Source organism: Myripristis murdjan, chromosome 5 (genome assembly GCF_902150065.1).
Source record: "Myripristis murdjan chromosome 5, fMyrMur1.1, whole genome shotgun sequence".
NCBI lineage: Eukaryota > Metazoa > Chordata > Actinopteri > Holocentriformes > Holocentridae > Myripristis > Myripristis murdjan.
This window is the reverse complement of record NC_043984.1, coordinates 23,661,574-23,682,606: the sequence shown is the minus strand read 5'-3', so window position 1 is coordinate 23,682,606 and position 21,033 is coordinate 23,661,574. Positions and strand designations below refer to the sequence as shown.

The following is a 21,033-nucleotide window of genomic DNA, read 5'->3' as shown; positions in this document are numbered from 1 at the left end:
ACACTTGGCCATCTGTTATGATGTACTGCTCAAAGGGCCTCTGAACCCATTCACTCCAAACACAGTGACTGAAACTCCACTGTGACCTTGAGGGTCACAGTTCATAAGGGGCTCTTTAGAATGAGAAGTCATAGGTCAGGCTTGAGCATGATGTTTCTCTGGGGGATTCTCCCTCTGCTGTCTAAGTTCCCGAGCAGAACAGTTGCATTCACATCATTCCCAGTATCAAGGGAAAAAACGGAAATAGTGCTGCTCATAATTGTGAGGGAGGGCCTGTGTCCATTGGGTAAAAGGAAAGAGCATAACATTCCTTTACTGTAGGGAGACGGCATAACAGACAAGAAGGAGGCTGCTGTGTCTCTCACTCCCGTTGGCTTGCACCCTTATGCCTTCAGAAGGGCATGTCAAGATCTTGACTCGAGACATGCTTGTCATGGACTATTAAAGTGGCAAGGAGAAGGAACACAGGCAAGGCTTTGTTGACTTTAAAGAGGGGCCAATTAGGATGTCTGAAATCAAAGCCAGGCTTAGCAGCCAAGCCACCGCAGTGTTTTGTTACAGAGAGCATGTCCAATGTTTAAAAGCTATCTGAGCATAGTTGTGCAGCTGTGCAGGGTAGGTCCATGTTGAAAGAGGGCTGTTGAGAGTTATGGCTGAAAAACTCCCTTTCATGCAGAATTACTTTCAGTGTTAAAAGGTCAAAAGCCGGTGAACAGAATATACAAGCTGGTATTTACAGTGACAAGTGACACCACTTTAAGAGCATTTTTTTGTTTGTTTGTTTTGGTAAAGCTGAGGCCTTTTCTCAGAAGAATGCCATTTGGAATGAATAAAACACAGTCTGATAGATTAGATTAATTCCACTCAAATGATACCATACATAATCATACCACATTAAAAGCAACAACAAAAAGTCTGTGCGTATTTTTCTCTCGTAGTGCTTCAGTGGGATTTTGATTTATCTGGCTTTCTTTGCTTTTTGTGGAAAAACAGTTAACATGTTTGATTTACTGACGTGCAGATTCCCAGCCAAGCAGCAGAGAAATTCGCTCCACCACAGATGGACCAGACTCCAAACTCCATAACACGAAAACAGACAAACCATCCTCTCCTAAAATTCAACTGGCTTCTCCAATTTCTGGAACTCCCCTTTCTCCACAAAGTGAAGAATCCAGTTTCAGAAACATCAGTGGTCTACTTCAGCTTGGCATTATCTGTTTACCAGGTACCTTGCATCACTGTGTTTGACAACAGCAATTTTCACTGGATTATGATAGCCCTTCTGACACCAACATGACTATGTTTTATATGTGGAAAGAATACTTGCATTTGCAGTTCCCGAAAGAAGAAAAGCATGCTGTTCATGTGAAACAATTACATTTACAGTATTCAGTGGTACCCTCAGAAAAATAATGGTTCTTAAATGGTTCCTCAAAATGCTTTCTGGTTCTACAAACATTCATCACCAGTTGAGGAACCTCTTTATTTAGGGGATGGTCTTTGAACAAATGTGGTTCTTTGAAGTACTAAAGGTTCTTTATTTTTATTTGGAGTTATCTGGTGGCATTAGCATGAAATTAGGACTGCAACAATTTCAATTAATTACTATTATTTTCATGACTGATTAATCTGCGGATTGTTTTCAGAATGAATGGATTTATGGCTTTGTCTGGGAAACAAAAGAAAAAACTGAAAAATGGCCGCCACAACTGATGTCTTTAATGCTTCACCTGGTACTGAATGAAGGAAAAAGGAACGTCGATAAACTGCCTACAACATGTTCATGTTGTTTTTCAACCTACCCATAATAATTTGATTTAAAATTCTTAAAGAGCCATTTGTTCTGAAAAATGACTGAAGAAACATTTAAAAAGGTTCTTTACTGAGCCAGTTGGATCCACAAAAAAAGCATCTACAGAAATGGTTCTTTAAAGAACCCCTTGCTAAAAGGTTCTTTGTGGAAACAAAATGGTTCTTCTGTGACATCTCTCTGAGGAACCATTTTTGGTTTCAGTTAGCACCTTTATTTTTCTGCATGTAGTTTCAGTGTGTTGTTGACTGTTATAAAATGTACTGTTTAAGTGACTAATATTTGCATCTTACTATAGAACAATTATTTGGCAGTAGTAGTCTAACTGCTTCTCCTCTCTGCCCTACCCGTTCCTAGGCAGCAAGGACAAGACAGGCAGAGCAGTGGTGGAAGTCCATGGTGACAAGAAGGAGTGGACGTCCCCTCTTGTATCAGCCCAGGCTATCTGCGAGCTACTGCTCTACCTACACTCCATACCTAGGTACTGGGATGCCTTCTCATCTGGATTAATAAAGACTGAATGAAATTAGGAGCATTATAATATAATTAATTTAAATCACGAGAGCTTAACCTGACTGAAAGATGTCCAGTGTGTTGTGCTGGTACACTAAAGTTTAGTTGTGTTTGGCCATCCGTGATACAAATGATCACAAGAATGAGTTAACAGATAAAAAAAAAATAAATAAAAAAATCCACAAATACCCCATGCATGCCAACAATTAGCAATGACCCAGCAATGACCTCTCCTCCCTTTCCTCTCAATTCCCTGTTACTTATATGGCTTCAGTGTGTGTGTGTGTGTGTGTGTGTGTGTGTGTGTGTGTGTGTTCATATACAAAGTATAGAGCTGTTTACTGTAGAAAGCAATTATCCTAGTAAATTGATCAGCATTTAGACACTTTTTGTATGAAAATGGCCCCTTAAGAACACACAGTAAAGTCAGCACAACAGTGTGTCTGGTTGGTAGTTGCCCTGTGGCACATATATTGTAAGGCATTTCTGAATATATACTGTATGTTCCCAAAAAAAAAAAAAAAAAAAAAAAAAAAAGTGTCCATTTGATATGTATATTAGCCACTAGGGGTCACTAGAATCTAATTTAAAATTTCACTTCTTCCTGATCAGTCTCCAATACAAATTATCTAGCTCCAAACTTGGAGACCCTTGACATGCCAAGCCTCTAGCATGCCGGAAATGCCATGGAGTGTTAGACTGTACAAAAAAAAAAAAAAAAAAAAACTCAAATTAGAAATGAACACAATGCTTTCTCTCTGAGGTTAATGTCAAGGCCAGGGTTTGGATTAGGGATGGACAATGCAAATATTATTTCCAGAGTGAGCCTTGCATACCACAGCATGGGCACGTCAGAGGCTCTTCTCCAAGTCTGCAGCTGGCTACTGGAGACAGTCTACAGTTGAATATGAAGCATGCATTAACCTTGAGACTGAGTGATCCCTGATGTAACTGTGATTACACTAAATTCTCTTTAGAATAACAATCTTTTAAATGATTCCATGCCCGAAATGTAGCATCTTAAATCTCTTATTTCATTGTTAAACCTCAGATTTTCATGACTGAACACACTGACAGTCTTCTGTGTGTGCACCGACTGTAATGGATAAGACTTTGAAGTTCAAGATCCCATTTGACTTAATAACTTGGTCTTCCTCTGTCTCCAGTGAAGAGCTCTACTAACTACAATGACAACAGCACGGCCAGTAGTCAGGCCAGCTGCCAACTGTCTGGTATGCAGCGCCTTGCTAGAATTGGCAGTCAAGTCTGATATAGACTCACACACTTGTAACCTAAGACGAGGCCATTAAGAGGGGTGTGTGAAGGCACTGAAGGCGTTGAAAGGGATGTGTGAAGGGGAGCGAGTGTGTTTGCATGTGTGAGACGTAAAGAGAGGTAAAAAGATAAATCCTGATGTGAGAAATAAGATTGATTGCTGTCTCGATTAGATAAAGACTGCTCTGATGAACATGAACAATACATGAACATGTACTGTGTTTTTCTAGGAAAGAGGTCCGAGACCTGGGAATGACTTTGGTAATTGATGCAAGGAAGAAACCTCCCCCTCTCTTCCTCTATAAAGCTCTGCTCATGGCTCAAGTAAGAACAAGCACCACAATGAACAATGAACAATGATTGCATCCTCACACATGCACACACACACACACACACAGACACACACACATGGACTGACACACACATGCACACACAAGAAACAAAACATGATGTCATCAACAGCAGTCAACCTGTCAGATGACCTGAGTGAATGCCAAGATTAGTTTTTGCATACTCAGTATTTAAACTGCACTTAAGCAGACAAGTGTAACAGGAGTTTAGTTTGAATTTCTAGATTGCTAGGAATAAAAATAAAAAGCAGTATAGAGGCCAGATGACAGGATGTACTGCACAGTACATGCTTTACAGTACTGCTGGTACTATTAGAGATGGACAACGATGGGTATGCAATATATTTGATATATTGCATCATGACAGTCATCTCAATCCTCATTTTCCACAACACTGAACAGTGTCAGCTACATTTTTATTTATTGATTGAATGATATAACCTTTATTTAACCGCATTAGTCCCATCCAGATTAAAATGTCTTTTGCAAGAGACCTGGCCGAGAAGGGCAGCAGTGCATATACTTTAGACACAGCTTAAAACCTCACAAAACAATGCCAAGTAAACAGCACAATACATCAAAAGTGCAAGCAGCAAAAACATAGGTAACATTTACAGTTGTTGATAGATTTTGCCTCTCTATACTTTACAATAACTTTAAATTCACTGAGAGAGACTAGATCTGGAATTTTGTCTCCTTCAAAGCGTATCATGGTGGACTGCCCTGGGAAAAAATATCTCTTTTATTTATTGACTATCCACTACAGGAGCAGGCTCTCCATGCTGTCCACAGTATCCTGATGCTGGTGGATAAAGACACTTGTCCTCGTCCTGAAAAGCAACCTGGGCTGCAGGTCAGAAATGCAACCACAATTCTCTTTCATTATTATCTTTTCTTATGGTTTTATTATTATATATTGTGTTTGATTGTGTGCATGTGTGTGTGCATGTGTGTGGGTAATCTCAGAAACCACTGGGCCTATCAGCCTAAATTTTTTGCGCACTGTTATCCCTGCACAATGAAGAACCTCTTATGGTTGTGGTGATTCAAAACCTTTGAAAAATGTGTGTTCTCACCACTTCCGTTATCTTTCTTCATTCAGTGTCCAGCTCTCACAACCAAGTTGCTCTGTCCCTGCAGTCCCTCACATTCATTCACTGTCAAGCTCAGTATAACAAAGCCGCTCTATTCCTCACTGTCTCTCTTCACATACTTCTGGGTCACGAAGTTGCTCCCTCATTTCATTCACTGTCTAGCTTGCTGTTTTTTTTTTTTTTTTTATCCTATTGTGGCTATGCTCTCTTCAGCTGTGGGACAAAAAAAAAAACAGGATGTGAACTCCATTTTTTTTACACACTGTTGACAATGAGGTCAACAGAACACAGAGCAGACACATGGGTGAAAAAACACTCAGAGAGAGAAACCATAGTAGGCGTTAGGAAATTTTACTGTATATTTTCTATACTTTACTGTATTATAACTCTCTATACTTTACTGTATTATATTTGAATTTTTAATTTAATTTGTAATTTGAAAGGCATTTTGCTCAACACAAAAACCCAAAGGGAGATATGCCTGGTGGAGCTTCTAGTTTGATTCAGTTTGAGGCTACAGAGTTGTGCTCATCTTCCTGCACTGCTGACTCAGTCTTTGTCTACTGAAAGATGGACATAGTGACGTCTCTGAAGGCCCTGAACAAGACGGTGGAGGGTATCCAGCTGACCTATGACCTGGGCGGGACCTTCACTTACAACCACACTGACTGGCTGCAGTTCCATCAGGTACTGAACTTTTATTATGTATTTACAAGGCTGCTGCAGCTGTTGTAACACACCCCAGGATTCATTTTATCTCCTAGATGAATTTGCACCATGGTATGTTGTTTTTCTCAGTAGGCCCACATTCAGTTTGATTGACCTTGGAGTTTCCCATGTGGTTAGTGGAGGCAGCTGTTCAAAGCTCACCAACTGGGAATGACTCTGATTAAATTAATCATTTCTCTATATATTTTTTTAATGTTTTGTACCATGACCATTTGGTGTTGGGTGGAACAAGGATTGGGTCACAGGAGGAAAATAGATAGTCCTTACTGTATTATGAATTAAATGATTCACTGTGCAATAAATCACATGAAACGAGGGCAGATATTATGGAGTGGTTATGAAATGATCAGGGCTAACTCATTGGATTCATGTACATGAAATAAATTACATGCTGTATATTTCAAAACATTTTAATTAGACTGGATAGATAGTGAGAGTGAAGAGGTCTTATTTCAATCAAAACCTGAGGACAAGAGGTGAAGTTCCACAATGACCAATTGCTATTGGCTGCTGTTGTTGTTAACAGAATTAAAATAATACACAAAAACTTTTCCTATGGTTTCCTATGGAGATCCTCTGTACTCTATGTGGCCTCTGGGTGGCACTGCCTCTGGTGCTCCCTGTAGACATCAGACAACAGAAATAACCCTCTTGAGTCCCTTAAAATAAATCATATAGTTGTTCAGCCTCACTCACTTTTGAACTTTTTTTTCAGAGACTGGTTTCTTTCATGACTGACTTGCAAGGGGCAGACAATTTGCTGCAAAAGGCCATCAAGAAAGTGGATGGAGGTAAAAAGATGGATACTGCCCAGGTAATGTCCAAGTTCATACTGTGAAGAGAATTTAATTTGTGTCCTCCACATTTTGGATGTGGTGCCACACTTTGACTTTGCTTGTGTGGTGACTGCTACAGGATGTGCAGCTATGCATTCAGGAACAGAGGGCCTTAATGAAAGAGGTGCTCGAGGACGCCCGGCTGGTCACTCTGCAAAGAGAAGGCGGGGCCATCCTGGCCAGAATGAGGAGAGAGGAGTTTCGGTTTCCACAGTCAGAGGACTACAGGTATCAGAAAATATTTTACCAAGAGGAGAGTATACTTTTATGCCGATGCAACTAATGTCAACAGAGTCGACACTATCATGCCATGGCAGACATACTGTACATCACAAATAATTATATGACAATGACACTTATGCTTATAATTCACAGGATTGTACACAAGCTCATTTCATTTTTAGCATCAACCTTAATCAACCTCATCTGCATTAGTCTATAAAATTCCACTATACCGTTACAATCATTTATTTAACCATTTATAACCATTATATATACTGTATTAACATTAAAAATTAAAAATGCTCCACAAATGGATAGTACTGGTCCTCGGTCCTGATTTTTTGAGCCATATTCAAAGCCTTGGTACTGGATGACTGCACTGTATAACTACATATCTGTTAATTACCACAGCATTGTACCAAACAAAATTTATCTATTCAGTAGGGGTAAAATTACAGAACATAAGCCTTGAATTGGGATCCCATGAGGGACAAGACTACTTATGCTATTGGAATGGACCATTCATGGTTGGTGGAGATGCTTCATGTCCTCTCTTGGGTAGCTCACTGTGCCAGCTGGGTATCTAATGATCTGTTAATGGCTTGGTTCTTGTTTTTTTCCACTGAGCTCACCATACCAGCTGGGATCTGATGATCTGTTGTTGATGCCTTGGATCTTGTTCTTTCTATTGAGCTCGCAGGACCTGTCTAACTCTGTTAAGGTACTTGGATGTTGCTGTCACTCTTGCCTCCTCAGCATGTTTCCCATGTGACTGTGGAGGCCCCAGGTAGCTGTCATGTACAGTATATCTGTTAGGCTATGTGGCCCTCTGGTAGTTTGGCCCCTTCACTCTCTTCACTTCTCTTCCACCTACACTTCTCCAGTCCAAATGACATCCCGATGTCATGTTGGTTTCAGTTATGGAGGTAGAGGAGACTGTGTTCATAGCTACATTGCTATCACTCTCATGTCAGCAGCTGTGTTATGTGTAAAGAGATTGACATAGGTGTCAGTGCAGTCCCACATTCCTCTGTGGATGAAGGCTGTACTTTCAGTATCTCTTGGGCATCATCTTGGCACTGATATACTCTTGGCCACGCTCCGTCTCTTGGCTATGCCAGCTTGGCTCGGATACACATGTTTCAAATTTCCCCTGATTGTTGTTGTGGTATCATTCTAGCACTTCTTCTCTCATCCATTACTGGTTTGGTCCAGTGACACTTTTTGTTCTTGTTTCTCATATTCAATGAATTTAACTAGTATTAGGAATCTTGTTCAAGGACCCTTATATATACAGTTAATTGATCAAACTGAATTATTAGTAATTCAATTTATTATTATTATTATTATTATTAGTAGTAGTAGTAGTAGTATTGCAATAGTATGTTACTGGATACTAAAAAGGCATGAATGCCTAAAATGCCTGAAACATAAATAAGTTATATCAGGTTTATAAATCATTGAAATGCATATCATAATGTCCTATAATGGATATTATTTTCTGGTGTAACTGCTGTAAAAATCATTAGCATACTCTTGTTATACACAACCTGTTAGGGATCGTGTTACCAAGTTCAGAATGCTTCATTAGAGATTGATGGTTGAATAAGGCACACAACCGTGTGGGTGACACCAGGCACTCCCTCACCTCCTCATTTGAACCCCTGCCATCTATCTATCGATCTATCTATCTAAATTGCACCACATTATGCTGGTCAAGCTGATCTCGTACTGGTATTGGTACTGGTATTAACTGTTGGCACTGTTTCTCTCACTCTCCCTCCAGATATGCTCTGGAGTCAGTGACAGGTCTGTATAACCAAGTGGAGGAGAAGCTCCACACTCTGGTGATGAGATCCAACGAGTCACTACAGAATCTGGAGTTCCTCTTCAGACTCAGAGAGATGGAGGGCAAAATCAGCACGGTACTATCTGTTCTGTCAGTTTAATACATTTAATGAGATTATTGTTTTGCATGGGAGATCTTGATCACACGAAAAATAACTGATAAAAAAACTGATATGTACTGAAACATCTGATGTTGTCATAGAAAGTCGGTCTCCTCTTGTCCAAAAAGTATTTTCATTAACTTGAACACTTGGAAAAAATAAGCAATTTCCAAAGCTACTAACAAATATTTTACAGTTTTCCACTGCATCTTGCAGGTTGGGACATGGTTCAATACGGAGGGTGAGCAGAGACTGAAGGAGTCTTACACAACAGATGACACTCTGAAGTGTATTGAAAAGGCTTGGCAGCACTTTGAGCCTTTTCTCATGCAGGCTAAGGTACAAGGCCAATGGAACATTTTTTTCTCTCTTTAAAATGTTTAACTCACACTTATTTGACTGTTAAATTGGATTATACAAAACAAGGACTGAATAATTTCGCTGTCTTTGTTTGTCTTCACTTTAAAACCAGTGCCAGTTCTCTCATATTTTCCCTCAGTTGAAAATTTCTAAATTGCTGCACCCATAACACTGTTTGTTGATTCAGAATGTACTTTCACAAAGGAGAAAATACAGCTTTTTGGTCACATCTTATCTTTGATCACAGGAGAAACGACAACATGCCCTGACACTTGTGATGGAGGCAGAGCGTATTATGGGAACCAGCGATTCCTGCCCGGCAACTGATATTTTTCATACTGTAATCAGCACTTTCAAATCCAATATGGATGACTTTCTTTTGCGGGCAGAACAGAGGTACAGGGAATTGGACTCATTGGTGCAACTGCACCGCTTCTGCGAACAGGTTTGTGTATAAAGTTTCATTTTGTCAAAGAGCTTTTCTGTGCTTTGTATGCATTTGACTGCTCAGATTTTCAGTAATTCTCTCACTTAATTCTCTTCTGCTTTCTCTCTATATCAGACATTCCTGATCAACACAGTAATCTTTTTTGTTAACAGCAGTGCATTTCGCCTATTAAACCCTCATGTTAACAGACACCAATATCTCCTCCACTGTTAAGAACTTGAAAACTTGAATGACTAAAATAATTTATAATGATTTAACATTTCTTTATCGCCGTTCCTCCCTCTCTCTAGGCCTCTGCCTTAGCCAAGGAATGCAGTCATTATCTGGAGCAGGTAGAGAAGGGGTGTTACCCAGCTAAGGCCAGTATAAGTACACTCAAGATGTATGAGGAAAGACTGGGTGGTGAATTCTCAGCTCCACACTTCCAGACTGTGAAAGCTAAAGCCTGTGCCGTGGGATCAGGGGCTTTGGGGTGGATGAAGGTGTGGAATGCAGCCTGGGTCCAGTGCCAAAAAGTCAGGCAGCGTCTGGAGGAGAGGCTGAAGAAGAAAAGCATAGATAAAAACCAGAACCAGCAGGCTACAGCTGTGGCCCCTCAAGGGAAAGTAGGAGTGTTGGAGAAAGAGGAAGAGAGGAGTGAAGTGGGGGAGGCTTGTTGCTCCCTGACCCAGGAGTTGCCCTCTCCTAAACAGGTCATCAGTATATCGGAAGGGGCCCAAGAGGAGAGCAGAGACAGTGGTGCTAGGGAAAGCACAAATGTTCCTTGTTTAAATCTCCATTTGAAAGCTGACTTGAAAGGGAGTGAGAGGGAAGAAGCTAAAGTACTGCATGTACCTGAAACACCAGTTAGAGACGGGAAAATGACTCCTGATTTGTCACAAAACGGTGACTGTCATCCAGAGACCAAATGGAGGCCAAGAGAGCACAGCAGTGAGGCTGATCTGAGGAGGGTAGACTCTGTCAGTCGGGATGAAGAGTTTCCATGGCATCAAGCATTGGGTCGGTCCCTTAGCGATGGATCATGTGTGAGCTCCCATCCAACATCCATCTCTGGCTTTTCGCCTTTGAGTGCAAGACACAACCACTGCCAGGGCAGGACACAACCACTGGATCAAAGTCTGAAGCCCATTCATAACTGGCCTGTTTCTCGTATTGAGAGTTTCTGCTCAGAGCACTTGAACTGTGAGTCAAACAGAGACAGTAATGCAGAACAGGGTGGTCCCACCAAGGGATCTTCAACCCCCACTCACAACCCTAAAGATTTAAGAACTCAAGATGCATCATTGCTCACTGACACACCAGCGGAACAAAATGGCTGCAATGCTTTGTAAGTAAAACAGAGCAATGCTGTCTGAGTTAAAGTCCAGCATATTGCTCAAGTCAAAATCATATTGCATTGATGATGAATTGTGCATGAATTGTGCCTCATGTAACGTCATATGGAAAAATGTTTTGCGATTTGAATAACTGCCCAGGCTTTGGTCTTGAACTCATGTTGGCTGTTGGTTTTGGATGGAAATAAAGTCAACAACTAAGGCACCCACCTCTTAAATTTTTCATTTCCTACTTGGAACAGGAAACTGCAAAGGATCATGGAGGAGCTGCTGCTGACAGAGAGGGAGTACGTGAGGGCACTGGGCTATGTTCGGGAGCACTACTTCCCTGAGCTGGAGAGGGCTGATGTTCCTCAGGACCTAAGGGGCCAGAGGGGAAGCATCTTTGGCAACTTAGAAAAGCTGCATGACTTCCACCGACATCATTTTCTGAAGGAGTTGGAGAGCTGTGTGAAAGAGCCCCTCAGAGTGGGCCGCTGCTTCCTACGACATGTGGGTCCCATGTGGCACATCATTTTGCTAGTACACATAAGCACTCAATATAAACTATAGCTTGGTCAATTATTTCTGAAACTGTGGCACATATTGCACTTTGATGCCTTTTTTTGTTTGTTTGTTTGTTTGTTTGTTTTTAATAATTTTGAAACAGATGTTTTTTTTTTTCAAACATTCTTTACATTTGGATTTTGACTGAAATGTCTTCATAGTACATTACAATGCTGTTTTTTTTTTTTGTTTGTTTGTTTGTTTTTTTGGCAATTGTGCAGTTGTGCAATGGATTTTATCGCCAAAGCAGATAAATAGGTCCTGAACCAAAACCATGGTAATTCAGCATAATCTATTGTAGATAAATGTTCTTCCAGATGTGCTCTGGCTCTAGACAAATGATCACTGTAACCTCTCAGGAATCTGTTTTATTTGTCATTATTCCCATCAGCCAGTGTTGATGTCATCATTCATTAGAAACAGGAAAAGTGTGCATTGGTCTGCTCATACAGCTGTGAGCTACTGGACACATTTTAGTGATACATATCAACAATATAAAATATAAAACAAACTTTTCTCACACTTCTTATTATGACTGTGTTTTGAGCAGTGTGTCTGTGTAATAAATATGATACAAACTCTGATATTTAAACTGAAAATAGCAATAGAAATTGTATCAATCTTTAAGAGATACAGATGTTGGGAGGATATTTCTTGGCCTACCTGTAAAAACAAATCCACCACAGGGCCCAGAGGGATGGTTTCTAACTCTGTGTTCTCATTTCTTTTACATTAGAGAGAGAGCTTTGCTTTGTATGCGTTGTACAGCAAGAACAAACCACAGTCTGATAGTCTACTGATCAATCATGGGCAGGCCTTCTTCAAGGTGAGAACAATTCCCCATCCTCCAACTCACCTTTTTCCTTCCAGGACAGCAGCTCTTGAATTTTCATTAAGAAGGGAGAATGATGTACTGTGAATAGCTGCATGGCTGTAAATGGAAGAGATGGAAGAGATCATTTTGCTGTCACCAAGGTTTCTCTTCTACAGTACTGAAAACCTACATGTTAGCTACGCACACTGTTTCAACCCTGAGCTTTGTCTACGTTAAGTTAACCTGTTGCTCTCTAACCCAGCTTCAGCACAGTCTCTCAGCTGTACTCATCCCAGAGTGCTGCAGCTTCAGTGACCACTCTGTCTCCTCTCTTGTTACTTCAGCAAAAGCAGCTGAAGCTGGGGGACAAAATGGACCTGTGGTCATACCTATTGAAACCTGTGCAGAGGATCAGTAAGTACAGCCTGCTGCTCCAAGACATGATGAGGGAGTGTGGTTTGGGACAGACCAGAGAGATGGCTGAAGTCCAGGCTGCTCTGGAGGTCATCCACTTCCAGCTCCGCCATGGCAACAATCTGCTGGCCATGGATGATATCCACAACTGTGATGTAAGGGCCTGACAGTTCACATCTGTTCAGTTGTTGTTGTTACTGTTCCTCCTCTTATTCTGTCTCGGAGACTGTCAGAAAATGATCATTTTCCATGAATATGTTTCAAAGGTCACAGAGGCAAAAAAATAAATAAATAAAATCAAATCAAATCAAATAGATTGGCCATATGGGGGCACTATAACAAGAAGCTATTTTTTAGCCTAGAAATCATGAAGTCAAACCTATTGTGCATTACTTTATATGTCGTGATAGTTTTTCAGCCATTTTGAATTTAATTTCCCTGAAAAGTTCATCCAATCACAGATTCAGCAATGCCAATAAATGGACTTCATTGATTAATTTTACCAAGAGTTTTCACAATCCAACTTGCTTTGCCATGGTACATAAATTAAGTTAATGGTCTAGACTTGTAAGCAGGAAGTGCTGAATGCTTGATGCTAAAGAAATGTAGTCAATTTAGTATAAATGTTTGTTTAGGGTGTATCAGACCACATTTGGTTGGACTCCATAGCTTTATTGTAAGGCCCAAACTGACAAGTCGCCTGCAGTTGCAGGACTTTACCAAAATGTGCTGCATTGGAGATATAGACCTTTTAGATTTTGAAAGTAGAAATGATGATTTAAGCTGTTATTCTCACTGTCAGATAATTTGCAACATGGGCTTGGACTCTGTTAATGACCATTTGTGACTATATTTTCACCTTTAAATTGTTTCACTTTGCAAACAAATCGCAAGCTAGACTGATGGATGAATGACTGTTATATGCAGTAATCATAAAGCATTTGCAGTCTGGCTATATATGATAGTGGGATGCTAGCTGTAACAGTTGCATTTTGGTCAATTCAGTCATTTACTCATCCAGCATCATGGCAATCTTTACTTAAGAAAATAGAGTAGAGTAGTACATAAAGTCAAGAATTTGACTTTCTTCAATCTTTGACTTTAACAGATGTATTAGGATGTAAACATAATAATTTAATAATAGTGATAATTTATGTCATTTGTTCATTATCTTTGTTTTGTATTTGTATTTTTTTTCCTTTTTTGAATAATTATGCATATAATTATAGATGTTATGCAAAGAGTCTAGGAAACAAGATTAGAGTTTTACCTGGTCATTATTCATCAGACACATGCTCGACATTTTTCTTGGACTATCTGTGCTCTGTGTGGGATGTTGGTCTTGAATTCCAGTATCTGGAAAGCAACAGAACCACAGAGATAGATGGTCTTACGGGAACATTCTTGGTTGCTCAATAAATACTGCATTCACTGTTGTACTGGAAATGATAAAGAAGGCATTTGGTTACCATCAGTTAATATTTTTTCTTGATGTTGACTGTAATCAAATTTATAAAGTCTGTATACTGAAATATAGTATATTTGTATTTTTTCAAAGGCTTCATCATAGTCTTGAGTCAGAAAATCTGTATTCCTATTGGTACATATGATCAATAATGTGTTTTTATTTTTTAATATAAAAATATAACTTTTTTGAGAACTGGAGTGTAGTTTCCTGACCAACCCTTGACAGAAGATGAACTTCAGTGAGTTCTCATTCCTTTCCTGTAATGCAGGTTAATCTGAAGGAACAAGGGCAGCTGATTCGCCAGGATGAGTTCCTGGTTACATTCAGGAAGAAGAAATGTTTCCGCCACATTTTCCTCTTCCAAGAGCTCATCCTCTTCAGCAAGACCAGGAGGACGAGTGTAGGGAACGACACATATATTTACAAACAGTCATTCAAGGTAGGCCACTTTAATATGTACACTACCACTTATTTATGAATACCGGTATGCGTCTTTTGCCATAAGGATCAGTGTTATATAAAGATGAAAAACTAATGAAAACCTAAAAGAAATTGTGTGATTTTAACTGAAGCCATGTTGGTGTGGGTTGTTTGATTTGATTGGACATGAACATTTCTGAAAGAAGTATTGTTAAAAAAAATGTAAAATGCAAAGTGCTGATGACTGACGTATATGGGATTTGATTACAGTAAGTATCGGCACCACTTCCCCTTTTTAACAAGTTAGGGCAAATTTAATGCCTATAGTGTGACGTCTTGACGTCTGTTTTGTCTTGCAATGCGTTTGCTCATCGGCTATACGTATTTTCCGCTATTTAGTACAACTTGGGCAAACTTCCAAATGTCTTACAATGTTTTATCCTTGACCAGCTGTCACACATAATTTCTTTTGAACTCTTCCACTGGTTCTCACTGACATATGAATATCGATACTACATAAGCACAACTATATTACTGCAACTTCTGTGACTATAGTAAGGCCAATTTACTGAATCTGTGTTTTGGTAGAGATGCCAAACTGCCTGCAGTAGGTGAGCTGCCATCTCACATGATCAATCAGCTTTCTCTATGTGTTTATGTAGACGTCAGACATAGGGATGACCCACAACAGCGGCAACAGCGGCCTGTGTTTTGAGATCTGGTTCAGGAGGAGGAAGAGTCAGGACACGTATGTACTACAAGCAAGTAGCCGGGAGGTGAAGGAGGCCTGGACCAAGGACCTGGAGCGGATCCTCTGGGAGCAAGCTGTACATAACAGAGGTACCAACAAGCACACACCCATATGTACACACACACACACACACACACACACACACACACACACACACACAATGACTACCCCATCCAGTCAGCCGGTGAAATTCCATTATGGCTAAATGATGTGATACAACACAGATGATAGAGTTTTGGTCATTTCAAAAACACACTGTAAGCACACATGACACTGTCCTGCACAATGTTGTCTGTCCCACTTGTCCCATGTCAGGCTTCCAATTGTCTGAATCCACTTACATTTCATGATCAGAAATGCATTTGATAGCCTGTCATGTTTGTAATACATTCACATCTGCACCTTACCTATAACACATAAAAGATGCAATCTAAGAAGCTGAGAGAAATAGGCTGATTGTCATTAGTGACATGAAGAGTTGGACAGAAAATCTACCTGATTGTTGTCCAAAGGATGCTGCATGGAGGCAACAACACTGTTGCAAATAATTTCTTACAACAAACGACCAACTTAAGAGTAGCGTTGTAGTGGCCAACCTGTGGTCAGTTTACTGTATTATCCATGCTCCTGTGTCTTTTCTTAAGTGTGAAATATTGTCATGGCAATAGTATTGTTTCTCGTGTTTATACCAGAGGTCCGTATGCAAGAGAGAGTGTTCATGGGCATTGGAAATAAGCCCTTCATGGACATCCAGCCCAGTGATGCAGCCATCAGCAACAGAGCCGTCAACTATGTTCTGATGGGAAGAGGTAAGGCAAAATCTTCAGATCAAAGAAAGAGCAGCAGCAAATGAGGAATCATCTATCTATCTAATCATCTTGTATTATTGATTAAACTTGGTTAAGCTTTATTCAGTTTTTTGTGATTACTACATTTAGATGTTCTCATACTACACTGCTTTTTCATTATCCTTCTTAACATGTAGCTTGTTCTCACTTGGTCTTCTCAGAAAACAAGGTGTTGGCCTCTTCAGAAGCACATGCATCACAGGCTGGGCATCCCGTTGGGCGGCCAAACTCTATTGGTTCAGGAAGCAGTTCATCGTCCTCTGGCAGCCATTCCTCCTCTTCCTCTGGAAGGGGATCTCTGTCCCCGGTGGGATACCTCTGTGGGCCAAATCGGATGGTGGTTTCAGGAGGCCTTGGCGGATATGTGGCTCCTCATGGAGTTCTGGAGGAAGATGACCTAGACCATGAGAGCGGGAGTCAGAACCTACTGTGTGAGTACAGCATCTCTGTGGATAGAAGGCGGATGCGGGTGATTTAATTTGATCTGCAGCTGTGAAGTAAATAGGCTTTTAACTCATGTGTAACCAGAGTGTTAAAATGTAATACAATGGATTTGGAGATTAGTTGCAGTGGGAGAGAAAGTGGAAACTTCCACACACCTTTTTTTATTTCATTGATGGCAGCTTCACTAGGGGAGCTAAGTACATGGGGCACAAATGTCATGTCTTTTTTCGAAACTGAGATGAAAGATTTCTAACAAAATCTGTAGTTCTGCATCTATACCACTACACAACACTACACTACACTACTCTACTCTAAGAATTTGGGATGGAAGAATTAAGTGCTAACCTAGCTTGGGGGAAGGCTCATGTCATCATTCATCATTCATAGTTTTTAATCATTACTTTACACTGTTCTGCCGAAATTCAGGGGAGTGTCAGTACGAGTCATCAGACACAGTCTAATCTGTTGAAACAGCCACTGTGATTCAGTTCCACATCCTGTGCACAAGAAAGAAGAGAACCATTTTTACCTGTAAATGCTAAATATCTACACTGAAAATACCTAATCTTGCAGGACAAATCAGGATGAAATAGTACAAATCGTTTAAGCTTCTCTTTTTATCAGTATCAAGCAGACATGGCTGTCACCTGACCTTCAGAGGCACACTGAAATGCAATGGGAGAGAGAAAGTTAGTTCGGTTTGTCACTGAAATTCAGATGGCGTCTGTCCTTCTGGGTTTACTGTGCACTGACAAACTCCACAGGAAGTCCTTAGAGTCCTGTACCCTTTTGAACAGAGTTACATAATTCAAGTTAGGCAAGATAGTTGCATAACTGAATATGCTGATGTAGGGTAAAGCATATTTCCTCATAATAAATTAAAACTGACTTACTGGTTGGTTGATGGATCGATGGACTGACTGATTTCCTTCTTTCATTAATTTGTTCATTCATTAATTGGCCTGTTGTCTGACTAACTGGTTCGTTCGTTAATCGGTTAGTTGGCTGGATGGTTGATGATTCATCATGGGCATTATCAGGCCTCCTCTCCTCTGTTGCAGTGGACAGCTCTGAGTCTTCAGGAGAGAGCGTGAGTGGATTCAGCAGCTCAGGTCACAGCTGCCACTCAGCTATAGGAGGAGAGGCAGAGGACACCTCCTCAGTCTGCACCTCCACAATCACCATAAAAGAGGCAGCAGTGGCTCCTCAAGCTGAAGCCTCACCAGACTTCCATGAACTAAATCCAGCCGGGGTCCCAAATAAAAGCCCACCTCCAATTGCACCCAAACCCAAACATCCAGACCAGGACAGTGATCTACCCTGTGGCAAGGTGTGGGTAATACATGGCTTATGACCAGTGATTCACAGACATGGATATTTTTAATAAGGCTAAATGACATTTTTATACCTTGCAAATCATATTTCTACACTTGGGATTATTACCAATTGTTATTAATAGAAATATATAATTAATATTAATAAATTATGGCTCTATGAATCCCCCAGGTTGAGAACACTAATGTTGGAAAATCCACTGAAGTCTGACCTAGATGCAAGGTAAGTTTGATAGTTTGGTTATTAGTTTGGTTATTCAATGTGCGCTCCCCCAATGAGTCATAATAACAAGTACAATAGAATGAATGAATGTCGATTTCTTACCATATTTTCAATTTTGTTTTTCTACAGATTTGGAAATATCCCAAGAAGAATCAAGGGAAAGCCTTATGGACTATTGTAACAGACTTTAATTACTGGCTGTTGTAAGCCATTACCACTCTTTCTTTTTATTTCACCACTAAAACATAAGGTCAGGAAAAAAAATGTCTGCGTGTACTGTATTTTGAAGAAATGCAGAGGTTTTGAAATGCATGCTTGATATAACTTTGCTTAGCGTACAGTAAATCTAGTGTCATAGCTTTTGCAAATGACCATACTGTAGAGTGGTGTGTGGAGGTATAGAAACATTTTGTGAGCGTTCTGGTTATTCATAACATAATGCTAAACTATTCTGTAGTGTAAGCTGTATGTGGCTAAATCATACTGGTTCAATAAAATCATTGTGTAGACTTTTGTTACCTTTCTGCATCCAAGTCCTTTATGTGATTTAACAAAATCTTACTGAGATCTGTGAAGGCCTGTACATAGACACCATGCCATTGTCATGTTATTAATTCAAGAGTGTTTTGTGCATATTTATCACAGTGTTACAGCACACTGCAGCCGTGCTGTACAACAACAAATGCTTAGTTACTAGTGTCTTATTCCCTCTGATCACAAAACATTTTCAGTTCTTACTTTTTTACTCTTGTAGCAGTTTTACATGAACTAACATATTGCAGGTATAAGGATCTGTCTGCAGGTGTATGGTTTTCTAAGGTGTATGTTTTTTTTTGTTTGTTTGTTTGTTTGTTTGTTTGTTTGTTTTGTTTGTTTTTTGTTTTTTGCTTGTGTGTTCAGTCACTACCTTTATTGACTCTATAGCAAAAACCTCACAGTAAACCAGTATACTATATACTGCCCGAGTGATATTTCTTAAGTTAATTGTGGTGATTATCTTCCTATATTTTGTTTGGGCACAATTTTTCCATTAACACTGAACAGATATTATCAGTGCTTGGACACTATAATTTTGTATCAAAACTATCAACAGGGTCATCAAATAATCTAGTAGAGATGCAGTGCATTTTTCCAAATTAAATTAAGGGAAGTCAGCCATCAAAACATCTTGTCACCTGATTTTTTTCTCTCCCCTTGATCTCCTTGGAGAAAGAAATTTATGAAGAATATCAGTTTTTCTGCTGGTAGAAGTTAATTTTGTGACAGATATTAATTGCTTTTTTATTTAAAAAAAAAAAAATCCCTTTAAGCAATTCCTCAAACATCAACAGTGGATGAACAGACTTAAAAGAGTGGCCAGCTTTTTTATGATTTTTTTTTAATGATATAACAACAGTTGCCTTTGTCTGAAAGAACACAAAGCCAAGATGCCTATATGTTGGGACAATTCAGCACTGATAGTATTTATTGTCAACTAAATGAATTTTAAGACATTCTTGTGTTTTTTCCTCCTGTCTTCGTGTTTTCATTTTTGTGCTTTTATTAAAATCCATGCTTTAATTTTTAGACCACGCATTCCATGTTTATTTTCTGAAAGTGAGTCCAGGTGCAAGTTCAGTCCGGTCTCTCTGAAGTAGGCCGCAGTGTGCATGAAAAAGACTTGAGGTTTCTGCTGTGCCAGTCAGGTCAGAGCTCTGGCTTTTGTTATCCTGTAAATCACTAAACCTTCATATGATGTAATCACCACCACTACAGCCAAGACTCATGTTGTGGTTAATACTGCCTGCCCAGTGTACTTCAAACCATATGGTCGGAGAGTTTTTCTTCTCATACCGACATAATAACAATAATATGTTTTTGTCTCTTTATCAGTTATTTAGGCTGATCAAGTTTTTGTTCATGTGTCAGGGATCATCTTGAGGCAAGCCTTTTATCCCAGGTAGCAAAGGAGAAAATCACAGACATGAGTGACTTTTTGCCTGAATGCTGTCATCAGCTGGAAGTGCAAATGCCCTCTATCTTTTTCACCTCTCATCACCAATATAAATTTTCATGGGGATTTCATGTTGATGCTGCTTTTCTGTGTAGCCTAGTGAGGTCAAAGCTCGCTCCAGTGAGAGAAGTCCCCTTCTCAGCTTTTACAGTGTTCTGTGTAGCCACAAATAAAGGCTTTAAAAAATAGAACAGCTTGATTAAAATATGGTGGTCTTTAGGTCTGTTTTATCACAAGGCTTACTCCTGTGAGTCAAAAAGGCCTATATTGAATCTAGATAGATAGATAGATAGATAGATAGATAGATAGATAGATAGATTTTATTGAACCCAAATCGGGAAATTCTTGTGTTACAGCAGCAGCTATCCAGACATTGCACTGGAACAATACCAGGTTACACGAAATATAACAATCAACAACACTACAAGAGAGAAATATGGGTTTTTATAAAAATAAACACAACAAATAACAAAATAAATATTGTGGATAGAAATATAAGAAAGAAAGAAAAAACTTTGCAGAGTAATAAAAGAGTAATAAAAAATAAGACATACTAAAATATATCCACAGAATATCTACAGTATATATCTATAGTACGGCGAGTCTGACCGTCACTCACTGCACAGTGAAGATGATGACTAATACTTATTGGGTATCTTAAGGCATTTTCCTTAACAGCGATTATGCTGTTTTGTGTGTGTGTGTGTGTGTGTGTGTGTGTGAGGAGGGGAGGGGTGGGGGGGGGGGGGGGGGGGGGGGGGTCGTCACGCCCACTGTCGCTGTCTGAGTTCGGAGGAATTCCAGTGACGCGCTCGAGAACTACAAATAAGAGCCGGGCAGTCGGAGAAACCGCACCAA

The 21,033-nt window shown here is 39.8% G+C and overlaps 1 protein-coding gene across 1 annotated transcript in view; it reads left to right on the top strand.

Annotated features, from left to right (window-relative positions):
• Nucleotides 1-19,725, top strand: part of quob (quattro b) — a 34,436-nt gene extending 14,711 nt beyond the window's left edge. The window contains exons 4-24 of the mRNA XM_030051350.1: nt 1,022-1,225; nt 2,168-2,291; nt 3,829-3,922; nt 4,715-4,801; nt 5,613-5,729; nt 6,487-6,585; nt 6,687-6,835; nt 8,616-8,754; nt 8,995-9,117; nt 9,386-9,583; nt 9,877-10,913; nt 11,163-11,412; nt 12,203-12,292; nt 12,625-12,849; nt 14,431-14,601; nt 15,245-15,422; nt 16,026-16,142; nt 16,343-16,612; nt 17,687-17,955; nt 18,132-18,182; nt 18,312-19,725. Of these exons, the coding sequence (XP_029907210.1) occupies nt 1,022-1,225; nt 2,168-2,291; nt 3,829-3,922; nt 4,715-4,801; nt 5,613-5,729; nt 6,487-6,585; nt 6,687-6,835; nt 8,616-8,754; nt 8,995-9,117; nt 9,386-9,583; nt 9,877-10,913; nt 11,163-11,412; nt 12,203-12,292; nt 12,625-12,849; nt 14,431-14,601; nt 15,245-15,422; nt 16,026-16,142; nt 16,343-16,612; nt 17,687-17,955; nt 18,132-18,170 (3,980 nt within the window). The 3' untranslated portion in view covers nt 18,171-18,182; nt 18,312-19,725. The remainder of the gene's footprint in view (nt 1-1,021; nt 1,226-2,167; nt 2,292-3,828; nt 3,923-4,714; nt 4,802-5,612; nt 5,730-6,486; nt 6,586-6,686; nt 6,836-8,615; nt 8,755-8,994; nt 9,118-9,385; nt 9,584-9,876; nt 10,914-11,162; nt 11,413-12,202; nt 12,293-12,624; nt 12,850-14,430; nt 14,602-15,244; nt 15,423-16,025; nt 16,143-16,342; nt 16,613-17,686; nt 17,956-18,131; nt 18,183-18,311) is intronic.
• Nucleotides 19,726-21,033: the final 1,308 nt, after the last annotated feature.